This window comes from Cydia pomonella, unplaced genomic scaffold (genome assembly GCF_033807575.1).
Source record: "Cydia pomonella isolate Wapato2018A unplaced genomic scaffold, ilCydPomo1 PGA_scaffold_186, whole genome shotgun sequence".
Taxonomy (NCBI): domain Eukaryota; kingdom Metazoa; phylum Arthropoda; class Insecta; order Lepidoptera; family Tortricidae; genus Cydia; species Cydia pomonella.
The window spans coordinates 495067-509660 of record NW_026907827.1 but is presented as its reverse complement, the minus strand read 5'-3'; the positions used below and the strand labels follow the sequence as shown (position 1 = coordinate 509660).

General features: G+C 35.5%; 1 protein-coding gene across 1 annotated transcript; it reads right to left on the bottom strand.

Annotated features, from left to right (window-relative positions):
* Window positions 1-2480: 2480 nt before the first annotated feature.
* On the bottom strand, window positions 2481-13812 carry LOC133533635 (acrosin-like). The gene is made up of 7 exons (XM_061872652.1): window positions 10912-13812; window positions 9841-10020; window positions 8942-9170; window positions 7197-7309; window positions 4540-4701; window positions 4038-4200; window positions 2481-3292 (listed from the first exon to the last, which is right to left on the bottom strand). The coding sequence occupies exons 1-7, from the start codon at window positions 11137-11139 to the stop codon at window positions 3066-3068; spliced, it is 1302 nt and encodes a 433-aa protein (XP_061728636.1). The 5' UTR covers window positions 11140-13812; the 3' UTR covers window positions 2481-3065.
* Window positions 13813-14594: the final 782 nt, after the last annotated feature.

Below are 14594 nucleotides of genomic sequence, written 5' to 3'. Positions count from 1 at the left end.
AACCTCAAATTTTACAAATTTTTATGGTCAATGAGCGTGATTGTATATTTTAGGCAACTTGACTTTGCTTAAGTTCATGCACAAGCTTATTTAAAATATTATTATTATATAGTGACAGCAGAATTTTTTCTTGAAATAGCAACGATTCAGAATGTAAACAAACATGATGGCTGTCATTCACTATCCACAATCCACAGATAGAACACAGATGACACGCGTTTTTGGAAAAATTCGAAAACAGTGCTGCTAACCCGCGATTTTTAAAATTTGCCGCCTTTTGCTACTGACAAGATTTGCTTGACCAAGTATAGATCTTCTTCCACCAGAAACGTCACTTTGAACATTGACAGATCATTATACATAATAAATCCAGATCAAATTCATAACTTGTTATTAAAATCAGAATACGCCTCCCTATTAAAATTAGATTCTTAAAAGGTCCAATTGTTCACAATATATCACAAAATAAAATGTCAAATACACTACAAAATAAGCTTATTGGAATATGGATCTTAAAAAAAGTAGGTAAATTATTTCAGAGGTTAGTCATTTTACGAGTACGATATCATAACAATTTAAGTATTACAAGAACACTTAAATTTATTGCTTACTGTCATAAAAATTTTACCGTTGTTGTTGACATTAAAATTGAAATTTAATTTTAAATGTTGCATTTTATAGTCTTTCTCAAACTCGAAGATTACGATGACATATGTCAAAAAGCAATTATAGGGATGTGACAATGCAAATTAGAAACGACTGTCGATTAAATTTGCACAGGTCATATACGTAATCGATTTTATCGGTGATGCTTTATATTTTTAAGTAATCATACCATACCTTTACAATTTCCCGTGAAACGATTTGACACGAGTGGAATTGATTCGGTCGATAATTCGAGTCAAACTTTATTGCAATTGAGTTCCGTTTTACGTAATGAAAGTCAACGATATTAAAATTTATCTTTTTATTTTCATAACAGAATATTATATATTTTGGTGATTTGTGTCTATTATAATGAGATATTCTAAGCTACGAAGATATGCATTTTTAACGTAATTGGGATTCAAGTTATTTTTGTTAAAAATGGTTCGGTCCGAAACGTCAATGGCATAGAATGAAAAAAAAATCAAATGTCACCCGCACTCTGCGCGTTTGAAAAAAAACTTTCACGGTAAGGGAATGTCTCCATCATAATTTTATTACTAGCCAACAAAAATATAAAGTATAATTTTATGTATTTTAAATTTCACTTAGTTAATTACACATTGATTATACGCTATCTATGGAATAGGGAAATAATTACTTCATTATCGTTACCATGAGTTTGACACTGGCATATTCGCTAGGGACTGCGTAAACTAACTCACAATGCATCTCCCTCGTACTGACATTGATGCAAGCGAGATGAACTGCGTTTGAGTTGACGTAGTCGGTAGCGTTAAACTAATGGTGAGGGTACTGTAATAAAACTCATAAAACTGGCAACTACTTTAAGCTGAAATAGATGTCAAATATTAAAGAAAAATAACGAAGAAGTCCTCCAGTGGCGAAGGCCGGATTCGAACCGACGTCGTTAGCTATCCGGGCTAACGCCATGATCCTCTAGGATACTCCGCCACGGTAGAACCGGTCCCAATTTCTCGAGTACAAGTAGTGTGGAAAAATTTAATGGGTCCTGAAGGGAATGTGCCTTAAAACCTTAAGTTAGTTCATTTAACTAAAAGGAAACATTCTATTATTTTTAAAAAGAAACAAAACTGCATTATTGAATAAAAATAAAAATCGCTTGTCTCGCCCGAGAACCGAACCGAATAAATATTAAAAAAAAAAAAAACAATTCGCTATTATATTCCACTAGTCGATACAGTTAATATTATTAATATAAGAAACATTAGGTCTTATACTCGTCTATCGTACAAAATATCCATAAAATCGAAAATTTAGTACATAAGAATATTTTTAGGCAGATTTCTTCAACTTGGTTTTAATCATTTTTTATGATTTGCAATTTTTGACTTCACTAAGTAAGTTATTGTACATCTGTGCTCCCTCGGACATGATGTTTATTTTACCGTGTCCTGTTTTAAGGTACTTTCCCTTTATATAATATGCCATTCGACCAATTCTAAGGGCGAGCAGTACCTACTTGCACCTACAAAACACAAATCAAAATATTTGATAAATTACATACATTGTTCACAAAGTTGGCAACTCTATCATCTTCAAAATGGTTATCCACTGGGTGCTGATGTCTGACATTGGCACTGTTGAGCATGTAAATATTTGACTCATTTAGACTTCGTTTTTTTCGATCTTCCAATACATACCTACACATTTTTTGCAATATCGAAACTATCAAATAACAAATTCAAATACCACTTTAGTACCATTTGAGGGAACCGGATGAGGTTACCAGCGATCAAAATTTCTATTCTAATATTTTATGATTAACATTTAAATTAAATATCACTTCTTAAGTAAAAAGAGGCGACTAAAGCTACTTTAATTTAAAATTCAATTTTTTCTGGCTATATCGTGCAATGGCGATATCGTGTTATAATGTGATAAAAAAGCAATTGAAGAGATTAGGTAATCAACTTGGATACCTACACAAAATGGACACTGTCACTGGTAAACGAAGTAGTTCTTGCCGTTGCAGTCCGTTCCGACATATACTCCCGCATTTGGATAGAATCACAGTACGTAGCTAATCAATCTAATCATGAAATCTCTTTATAAAAGTTTGCTTCTATACTTGAGCCCGGAGTGATGATACTCGTACAGCCAGGTATAGTAAGGTCACATCCGTGTACACCACATAATGCCTCGAGTCAAACTCCGTATGTCTAGAGACGCACACTTAGACAGCACGTCTTGGAGCACGTATCGCTAATCTTATGGTCCCTCTATAGAATATCGCTCCTATAGTTAAGTTCAGAGTGATGGTACAACAAAGTATAGTGAGGTGCCACATAATGCCTCGGGTCACACTGTGTTTGCCCCACAGAGACGGCACACTTGAACAACAAACCTCGGAGTACGTAGCTTAGCTTGTAGTATTTTTATAATATGTTGCTCCTATACTTAAGTCCAGAGTGATGGTACAACCAAGTATAGTGAGGTGCGACATCCGTGTACACCACATAATGCTTCGGATCACACTCTGTATGCCCGACTGAAACACCACACTTGGACAACACGCCGCGGAGAATGTAGCTGATCTTGTGGTCGCTTTGCAGCACGCCAAGGACCAAACCACCACCGCTGTCGCCGTTCCGGGGGTTTACGCCTATGGGGAAGGATAAGTTGGTTTTAATCCATTAGCTCTAACAGCCCTAGTTTTCATTAGCTCTAGGGTAGATTTTAGATTTAAACATCCAAAATCGTCTCATTCTTTTGAGTTGACTTAAGTAAGAGTGACAGGAAAGAGATATATTATATGGATAGACCATCGAACTTTGATGATCACTGTAGTGTTGTTTGTGTTGGTCATGCATTTGAATGCAAAAGTGGTTTACTAGTATGAAATTCTATTGTGCCCCTAATACTTATATGCCTGCATGTAGGCAACCTATACTTAAAGGGAAGACTGTCAAAGGGCAAACACATAATGATGCGACATCGTATCGTGGCACGATGTAACGTCGTATAATGGAAATCTACGATGTGCATTGATTGTTACACCCAAAGTTTTGGCCCAAACTGTAGTCAAACTTTGTGAATAATTTACGATTAACTATTTACAAACTCGCCTCCTTGAAAGTGTTACTCCTTGCTTGCCTTGTAATTTTACACATTGTTTACAATTACACCACCCACGTGCGTAAAAAACTCAAAGCGCGTCTCATCTTAATTATAAATAAACAGCAAAGGCCATTCCAATTTATCAAGCATGGTAGAGCCCAACGCTTATGAGTACCTGTGTAGTATACTTCGATTACAAATAGTTTGTATGTCGATCGTTACACTGGTTTACTCAGGTGTTCAACGCATGTACCAAAAGGAATACACGGCCAGGTATCGAAAATATTTACCAGATGTCGGTCCATAGCCAGCGCAGAAACTGAACTCGTTGAGAAGGTTCTTGTATACTTTTTGCGAGTATGAGAGGCAAGTGGTGTCGTTTTGGATCATGATGTAGGCTGACCGGAGAACGTCGGAGGGCTGGTTGGTCTCTGTGTAGCCGAAGCCGACAACCTGGTGGATAGCTTGTTTATTTAAAAGTACCTATTACTAAAAATACAGGTTCTAATAACAGGTTCTAATCACTGTTAATATTTAAAACGCCAAAGCAATCAAAATTTAAGGTTACATTACACTAGTTTTTACGAAAATAGCTTCCATCTCACCTTACGACCCAGAAGGGAGCTAGGCCTTATTACGATAAGTCTGGTTTCCTGACGATATTTTCCTTCACTGTAAAGCAACTGGTTCCGAAAAACACATTGGTACTAGCCGGGGTTTAAACCTGCCATCTCGCACGCGCTTACGAGTATCAGTAAAAGTCCAAATATAAACTTTAATTTTATTCTTTACCGTCGCTTGTTTCCCGAACAAGTCTTCCTTGCTATACACGGGGCCCCACAGGCAGACGGGCTGGACGAACGCCGTGTATGTGAACTTGTGCACTTTGATGATGGCCAGGTCCGAGGTAGCTAGGGCGTCCGTGTAGCCTGGATGAAGTACTATGTCTTGAGCCTAAAATACAAAAGTCATTATTAATTAGGGTTTCTGGTTTCTCGACCTTTTTTATTTCTTGAGGCACGGGAATCCTCGACCAGTATTTCTCGAGTTTCTCGAGTAGCTCGAGAAATTTTGAAAGTTTCAAAAAAACACAATGTTATTTTAATTTTTTTGCTTTTTTTACAAATCAGACGCATAGAAGTCGTAGGTGAGATCAATAATCCAACAAATGGTACCATAAATTGTACTTAATAATTAAAAATTCAAAAACAAACAAAACAAAACGTGTATTTCTTTAGGTGTTTGTCAAAATGTAAACAACCCACAATATGGTATTTTATTGGGCAAGAATATTCAAGTCAATTAATTTAACTCGATGTGACAAACTTACAGAAGATTTTACAATGTAATATACTTATTAAACGTAACAATAAAGCAGCTAAAATTGTGCTATTTTGCCAATAGGAATATAACGGGATGATTTGATTTATCAATGGTATTTTAGTTTTGTAATATGTATTTGTTATTACATGGTCCTATAATTCGTATTTTAGCATTAGAAAGAAAATAAGCCATCTTTACGTTTTTTTTTTATTGAAAAACACTTTTGAAATATATGTCGAGGAATATGTGTAACAATTATAAATCATAGACAATTATTTACATAATGTATTTCTTTACCTTTTTTCTAATATTCAAAAAAGGAAGCACCGTAATTAAATGAGACGAATTCTGTAGACATCTGAGGGTAGTAGTTCAAAAGTTACAAAACATGAAATCTGTTGAAGTCAGAACGATAGAGGACGGATCAAGGCAGTTTTGTATTTGGTTGGTGAACTAATAAATGTCTAAATACCTGAAAATGTAAAAAAAACATTGTCTTACATTTATTTGCCTACCTAAAGAAATACACTATATACACGTCACGTGTGTATGTATAATCATGTGTTTTCTTGTTACTTTTAACCAGAGATTTATTTCTCGAGATCTCGAGGCATTAAGTTTTTTTTTCCCGCCTCAAAGAAGGACAAATTTCTCGAGATTTCTCGCCTCGATAATTCTCGACAGAAACCCTATTATTAATACACAATAGACACACAGCTAAACAGACTTAGAGAAACCTCCACACTAGCGTCTGGTTGTATGTTCAATTTGCTATCGGTACAAAATATAAAATCACTAATTTCAAAATTCCCGTGGCCTATTCTGTAGTATGTAATGTTGTCACGTTTGTATTTAATTAATATTGAATTAAAACAGAACAAAACATAATCAAATAACTATTTGTAAATAAAATAAGTACTTAGTAGTGTTATTAGTGTTGATTGGCTTTATGACTCGACTCAGTTTTTCAGACTGTTATAATTAAGTCGAAACTCGAATTATGTTCAACTTGTCAGAGACTCTTCTGGAGTTGCAGGCGTACATAGGCTACGGAGACTGCTTACCATCAGGCGGGCCGTATGCTTGTTTGCCACCGACGTAGTATATAAAAAAAACTCGAGTCTTTCATACACCTTTAAGTCCTTTTCAGAGGATTCACAATTTTGAAATGCACCGTCTTTATGTAAAATTGATGGATTAGGTACACAAATCATACAATAACGCCTATTTCCTTTATTGTTATTTAGGTAAAACCTATAAAATTTTTGACCGGGTCTTTATTCGGAGGCTTGAGTCCTTTTGAAGTACATAAAAATAAGATTCGACTCAAGACTTAAAAGACTCAGAAGTTTTTAAGCGATGAGTCTCGTAAACAGGAATCGGAAACCAGTATTTTTTGTATGGCATCTAAAACGGTATATTTTATCGTTATTTGTTAATTATTTCATTTCTAATTGGGCACTCTAATAATGAAATTGCTATCTTAAAACACAACTGAGTCTTGTATTTGGACTATAAAATAAACCGAAATATATGGTCATTTCGAAGTATTTGTAAAATATCGGTTCCGATCCCTGCTCGTAAAAACTAGAAGAGTTCTTCAAATTTAGACTCAAAGATATTAACTAAATTCTTTGAGTCCTCTGCTTTAAAACTCAACTCAGTTTTCCAGACTCTAGTCATTTGTTGAAACTTGAGTACTTATCGAGACCTAAGTCTGTTGTAAAGACTTGAGCCCTTTAAAGAGAACTTTCAAATTATGCACAAAAGTTTTCTAAAATGCATTGTCTCCACATTAAATGCAAGGGTTATGCACAAATCATAAAAAAATGGCGATTTTCCTTTCTGTTACCCGTAGATAAAACCTATAAATTTTTGACGAAGTCTTTATTCGAAGACTCGAGTCCTTTTAAGTTAAATAATAATAATAATAAATCTTTATTTCGTAAAGACATAAGTATGTTACATGAGTAGGTAGGTACATATGTATAATAAGACAATAAAAGACTCTCCTCAGGATTTTAAAGACTCGAAAGTTTATTAAGCACAGAGTCGCGTAATAACGACTGGAGCACTTCAAATTTAGACTTAAAAGACTCGAGTTCTTACCAACTTTAAATACTTACCACTAAAGCTTGCCTGCCTATCTGGTTATAGTCCGTGTGGTTATTGACGCCCGCGACGATGACCACCAATCGCGCCTCGATCAGAACACCACCTCTACTCACGCAATGTCCAGCTTAAAACCAAATAAATCATTACTAGAAGCCCGATTCAGTTCTAACAACTTGTTACAGTTTTAAGGGAGCAGACACACCCCTGGTCGGCCCAGTACCGTTCTGTGGAGTCATTAAACAGGAAGCATATTTCCTGCTTAACAAACTAGAAAAGACGAGAGCATTCGATTGTTGATGGAAGTTCGCCAGAGGACAAGAACACTCGAAAGCTCTAATCTGCTAAGGAGTTTCTAGGGCTCAAAAGACACAAAACATGCGCAGTGACAAGAATATTGACGGGACACTGCAAGTTAAACAAACACATGTATCTAATGAAATGAAACAAGACGCGACATGCAAGTTCTGTCAGGAATCAGAGGACACTGTAATGCACATTCTCTGTTTCCGCGGACCATTTATATCAAAAAGAAACTACTTAGGGTGGCTTGTAGTGCAACCTTATGAGATACAGAGCATTACGGCCCAAAGAATATGTAATTTACTAGATTCAGCGGGTATTAGTAATGTTCAAAGGGCCGCTACAATGTATCAATACCTGGTAGATGTGACACTCAAAAGGCAGTAGCACTACAACAATAATACAGTTTTAAATTATAAATATTTTGATTTCGACGTAAACATGAAGGATTTAAAGGAAAGTTTTTCTTATAGTCTTTTTTAACAAAATCCATTGTATAAACAATTCCTAAATGTAGTTCTAAGTATTGGCGTAATTATGAGTACTAGTCGCTTACGTAACCTTTGCTTTACAACTTTGCAACTTACGTATTAAAAGTATAAAGTTTTTAAGAACACAAGCGGCTTTAAAATAATACTAATAATACACGATAAAAAGGCAAGCCAAAAGAGTACCAGGCTTGGAAAGTCAGAAAACATTAGTATAAATGTCGATTACGTAACGATGGAATGCTCCAGTAAAAGGTATAAAAAATACCGGCGACTTCAGTAAAAAAAGAGTAATCTTGAGAGATCTCCAATGCAAACAAAGATCTACATTACAAGATTCCTGCTCGATCCTCGTATTCGAACGCTTTGATATGTCGCTTTGTGCGTCTGACTCTTATGGAGAGTCATTTTATTACAGGATTTTTAACTTTTAGCCAGAAAACGAATGAAATGCGCGCCAATCACCAAGACGATCGTCAAGATCGTATCATAACCAGTTCAAAAACGTAACAAAATTTTTAAAATCTGAATCGGGCGTTAGATATATTTACTCGACTTAGAGACTTAGAGGGGGTGGGGGTTAAAGTCATGACCTTCGATTACTTCACGATAGTTGAGTTTCGAAATTTTAGAGGCACCTAAATCTGCATTGTTGCAGTAATCTGCAAATAAATTTCTTCTTTTTGCAAAACTCTTTAACGGTCAAGTTATAAAGAAAATCAAGCCTCTTAATGCCCTAAAAATTCTGCATAAGAAAACAATACATAAATATGTTATAATAGGATGGTAATTTTTGCCGTATAATATATAATGACACACTTCACTATGAATCAGACGACTATTTAACAATAAGATCCGATCAGTTTAGTCTGCTCTGACTCTTTCCCGATCGCACACTTTCTTGATTGATTTCTTATGGATTAGTTGTAGGATCATAAATTATAAATAGTGTAAGAGATAAAGTGTACCTGTCAAAACAGCAGTACTTGATATAATACTGCCACCGCACTCATATCTCGTGACGTAACTGTTCGGGTTCTTCTTGAGTAAAGCCACATGCCAAGGCCAGTCGCCAGCCAAAGCTTGAGTTCTGACAGAGGTAAGTTCAGCGTGCTCGAGTGCCCTTCTTCCACAAACTTGTTTGTAGACCTCTTTTGGATTTGTTGTGACATTTAGGGATTCAATAGTTTGCGCCGCCTAGAAATTAAGAAATAAAATACACACATGTTTTTGCAGTTTTGAATTGGAAACCATATTTTTTTCCATTAAAGTCAAAAATTCGATTTGATTTTGTCTTTTTAAAACGATATAGAAGGACAGGAACTTAAAATTGTACCAGTCTTCTGTGTCAACATTACGAAAACCATTTACACCTGCATTTGTTTGGTTCTCAACTGAATTTTTTACTCCGTGGTGACTCAACTATAATTTCCTACCATAAATCTGAAAGAAAGTTTATGACTCTTTTATTAAAATTTGGATTCCGTGTTAGGAATACAAAGCGAGACTAAGTTTACCTACTACACTTCCAAAACCATGCTCCATTATTACAAAACGACCCTTTGACATCGAACGGAAGCTGTTGATGTCTCAGAAAAAAAAAACAAGATTCTTATTACCAAGAATTTTAAAACAGATAAGAGGTGAGTTATTGTCAAAATCACTGTCAACTTCTTACAATGAAAGAAAAGGAATCAAATGGAAAACAACTGAGGATCGGGTTTTCCCTCTTATTTCGTTTAGACCTTTTTGCTCTCGCTTCTATTGAACTGAAGGCTTATTATCGAGTACTTTTGCGGCTTTTTACTTTTTATACTTTTTTGTCTTCAACTGCTTTCAAAATAAGCACTATATTAGTGTGGCATACCTTTATGGCGTCGTCGCAAAGCGTGGCATTGTTGAGCTTGAAGTTGGCCACGGTTGGTACTTGGGTGCTGTTGTCGGCCAACCGTAGGAAGAAGTAGTACTGTTTGGGTAACGCTCCTTTTGGCCGAAGAATAAATCGGTGCCAATCATCTCGTACCGACATTGTGGAGTTCTGAGAGCTCTGTAAACATATATTTCCTTTTTAAGAGAGCTCAGCTTTGGCAGTCGGCTCTCCACAACATGGCATGAGCGAGCCTTTAAATTCTTCAGACATATTAACGTATGATGTGGATACACACATAAATTTAGGGCGAATGAATGGCAAACGTGGGTGGAACACGTATTAGATGGTCGAACAGAAACTTTTAGAGACCGGCCAAATTAAATGCATAAATTGTTATTAACTGAACTGCACGGGGTCTTAATAAAAAAGTTCTTAATATTTGGATGTGTAACAAATGTGTATTTTATTTGAGTAATTATCAGAAAAGTATGAAGCTTAAATATCAAGTGTTGACGACCGGTTGGCCTAGTGGGTAGTGACCCTGCTTACGAAGCTGATGGTCCCGGGTTCAAATCCTGGTAAGGGCATTTATTCGTGTGATGAGCATGGATATTTGTTCCTGAGTCATGGGTGTTTTCTATGTATTTAAGTATTTATAAATATTTATATATTATATGTATCGTTGTCTAAGTACCCTCAACACAAGCCTTATTGAGCTTACTGTGGGACTTAGTCAATTTGTGTAATAATGTCCTATAATATTTATTTATTTATTTAAGTGCACATTTAAGTAAGATGTTAATGTTATAAGTCAGGTAACGACATTTTTTTTACTACAGGTAAAAAGACCGGCCGGAAATGAATCATTACGCAAAAAAGCATTTTTTTAAATACTACGTCGGTGGCAAACAAGCATACGATCCGCCTGATGGTAAGCAGTCTCCGTAGCCTATGCACGCCTGCAACTCCAGAGGAGTTACATGCGCGTTGCCGACCCTATGTTCAACCTTACGTTCAGTTACATACTGTATAATAAATTACATACACCTATAAAATATATCGACTTACCCCATACAACTCGACTTGCCGCTCAAACTGAATGTCCATTTCTACCTCAGTCAGATGAGGGTACAATTCAAAATACACCACACCTCGCCACTCAGCCGCTGAAACCTTGTCAAACTGAAGCACGCCCAAACCGCAAGGATCATACCTCGTCAACACAGATCCTTCTATAGCCATAGACTCTACCTCCAACATAGACAATGCCACACATATTAAAATTTTAAAAAACATTTTTGAGTATTACTTTTTCTTAAACACTATTTTATTGTGACAATTTCGGCCGAACACTGAACACTTAAATCAGTGAACGTTATCAAACCAGCATATACAGCGTGTCCTAATTTCACCTTAAAACTACAGCGAACGTCGTCGCACTTGTCTTGAGAATTGTGGTCAAATGAATGAAACGCGCTCTTTTAAGTGAAAGTTTTCAGTGACTCATATTGACGGGCGTCGCAAAAATTTTCTTTGTTATAATTATTTGTAGGGTTTTATTAGGTCAGTTTTACATAAATTAGTCATGATGACGAATTATTCATAGGCATTATGTGCGCTCGGTTAGAGAGGTTAGCCCACTGACCCAAACATTTGTTATACAATCTGCAGTTGTGGTGTGAACAGGTGTATGCCGAATTAGCTGGGCATGAGTGCCTTCTGTATAAAGCGTATATTTGTTTTACTCTCGTTTTCGTTTGTAATTAATAATGTATTGTTAGTCATCGTAAATATATTTATTTGCGCTGTTCCAATTTTTTCACAGGTCTATTTTAATTTTAGTCTCATTGTTAATTTGAGAGGAATATTACTATTATTATGTATTAAGTAATAACTTGATGCGAATGAATAAGACAAGCCCCGAGCAAGTTAGCTTTGAAGCGGTTGCTACATAATTATGTGCTGAAACAAGAGTTCGAGTAGCGTCCATCATATATATTATGGAGTATGTACGAAATATGTAGTATGTAGTATATTAATTACACATATTTTAGTATTTTTATTTGTGTAAAACTTGATAAAATACATATAAATGTATTTTATTAAGTTTTTTCTATTATTTATCTTCTTTCTTTTTACTTGCACCATTTTTACATGTCTTTGTTTAGTCCGATGGTTGACTGGTAGAGAATGCCAGTCCGCCATTTGTACATTATTAATGTATTTTGGGCAATAAAGTTAAAATAAATAAATAATTTATTTATTGAGGGACGAATGTTACTCACGTCCGCGGGATATACCTACTTACCAGAACCCTGCACATGTCCTCTGGATGGTGTGAGCAGGTGATGAAGTGACAAACCTGAGGCGAAACATATAGGCAAAGATTGCAAGAATTGCGATGAATACATTTGGAAATAAATAATAAACAGTCTAAACAAATAAAATCCTACATTTTTTCATCATACTGTATCTGTAAGCTTGATAGCGTACTCTTAAAAGGACAAGGACGTATCTCCCTACCAACATTCATCAGATATGGCTTTTTTCCACTGAAACTGCGCTTTGTCCGTATTGTCAGTGCAATGAACAGATGACCGTTGTTCTTGACCCTAAGATTCTATGAATTTATGTTATCATGGCCGGTTGTTGTGTGCTTTACCTCGCTATTAAACAATAACACGGAATATAGTCCAGTTCCAGAAAAGCGATTAAAATTGTTTATGTTTTCAATAATAATTATTTTTTTATTGTACACCAAATTAAATTCCCTGTTTTTGATGAGTTTTACGTAAGCAAAAGTATTAATTTCGATTAGGAGTTTAGCGTATTCTAAAACCCATAAATAAATTCTTTTTGGAAGCAATCAATATTCAGTAATCAAGTTCTTAATAATTATTCAATGTGAGTATATTTTCATTATATTCTAACATAATATTTCTGTAGCTCGGCTTAATATTTAGTTTAATTGTCAGACACATTTTACAGAATAAAAGTTAACGACCCGGGTACATATATATATCGAAGTTTTCTTATTTGTGTCTTCAGTATTGGAAAAATGTATCCCGCCTGTAAAGAGGTACAGCGTAAAAATTAGTTTTAGCTTCTCTTAACTTTGCTTTGTCTACAGAAAGGCGTAAATGAGTTAACCATACAATCAAATGTGTAGTAAATAAATACTGCAGCTATACAGCTATGTAGAACATACTCGTAGCTAATCTTCCTCCTGACTTACCATTTTTGACTTTGACCCAAATACTCTAGCCAAGTACTCTAGTAGAAACTTTAAACGTAATCAATTACGTTATAACGTCTGGCAAGTTTTCGAGGCCTAACCCCATCCATAGCTGCTACCGCAACGTAAACGTGGGCAAACAAAATCGCTACCAATCCAATCTAACTTCTATTCAATCCGAGCAATTCATTTGCAACAATATAGGGTTATACTAACTGTAGGTTCATGCAAATAGATGTTTTGTGACTTCACACGCTTTTAGCTTTATTACTCCTACTTTATTTATGCGCTTTTCCTGGCGGTTGCTCGTAATTCTCGTTTCTTGGAGAAAACGTCGGGAAATAACGCTTTTTAGCAAGTCTTAGCAGCTAAGGAATGTTTATTGCTCGGTAAAGTAGTAAGGCAATATCGCATTAGCAAATAGTGGGAAAAATAAGCGTGATTTTCTTAACGTTTAAATGTTGGTCGGGTTATTAGGGCACACGGTGTGTAAATTATAAGCATAATAAATTAAATAACAAATAAAAACATATTGGAGATTAACACATGCAAGTGGTAGGTAAATAATCTGGATGGAAAAAAGCTTGCGTTATTCTTGTAAAGCACATTTTGCTAACGAAAATTAATCATATTGTGGTGGTTTAGGTATTTCTTATGTCATTATAACTATTTCCAGTGATGAGACTAATTAAAATGTTTGACTGACACGACTTTCAATATTGTGTTCAGATTCGGAGACAGTATTTGCAAAATGAATGAAATTTCACGAAAGGGTCCCGTGCAGCTTGTTGTCCATGTTGCTTTTACAGTAAGCGATTGTTTTAAAAGCAATTTAAAGGCAAACCAATATAAGTTTGGTCTCCAATAAAGTACCCTATACTTACCTTATGGGCTTTGGGTTTTTAAGTTCTTAATATGTATATGTTTTTTATCTATCATTTTTTCTTGTCGTAGCACAATCATGCCAGCAACAACGCAGCAATGCTGCTTGCAGTACGAAATGAAATATGTATTAAGGGCAGGTGTGCCATTTGCCAAGCACGGTGGATGGCACGGTCGGGCCAGAATCAGTATAATAATAGTTTTAGCAGACAATTTAACGGTAGATATTAAATAAAGAGGAAATAACTAGAATATTTTAAACCTGACAATACAATACTTTATAAGAAATATTGTATTGTATTGTATTTGTTTTGAACAAACATAGGTACTGCTAAATTTATATGGTGCAACATACACGAGGCACTTATCTATGCATCAGAAATAATATATCAGAATGAGCTACATGTATAATTATTTGCCGTTTGCAACCATCCTTCCAATGCAATATAGGTAATATATGTAAAATATTACCTGCTCACGTTTCTTCTTCTCTTCTTATCATCCTGTTACTCCCTGCTGGGGTGTAGGGCTCGAATCATTTTCTTCCACTGACTCCGGTCCTGGGCAGCTTGGGTAACCTCCTCCCACCCCATTCCCAATACACCCAACTCTTGCTCCACGGAACAGCGCCAAA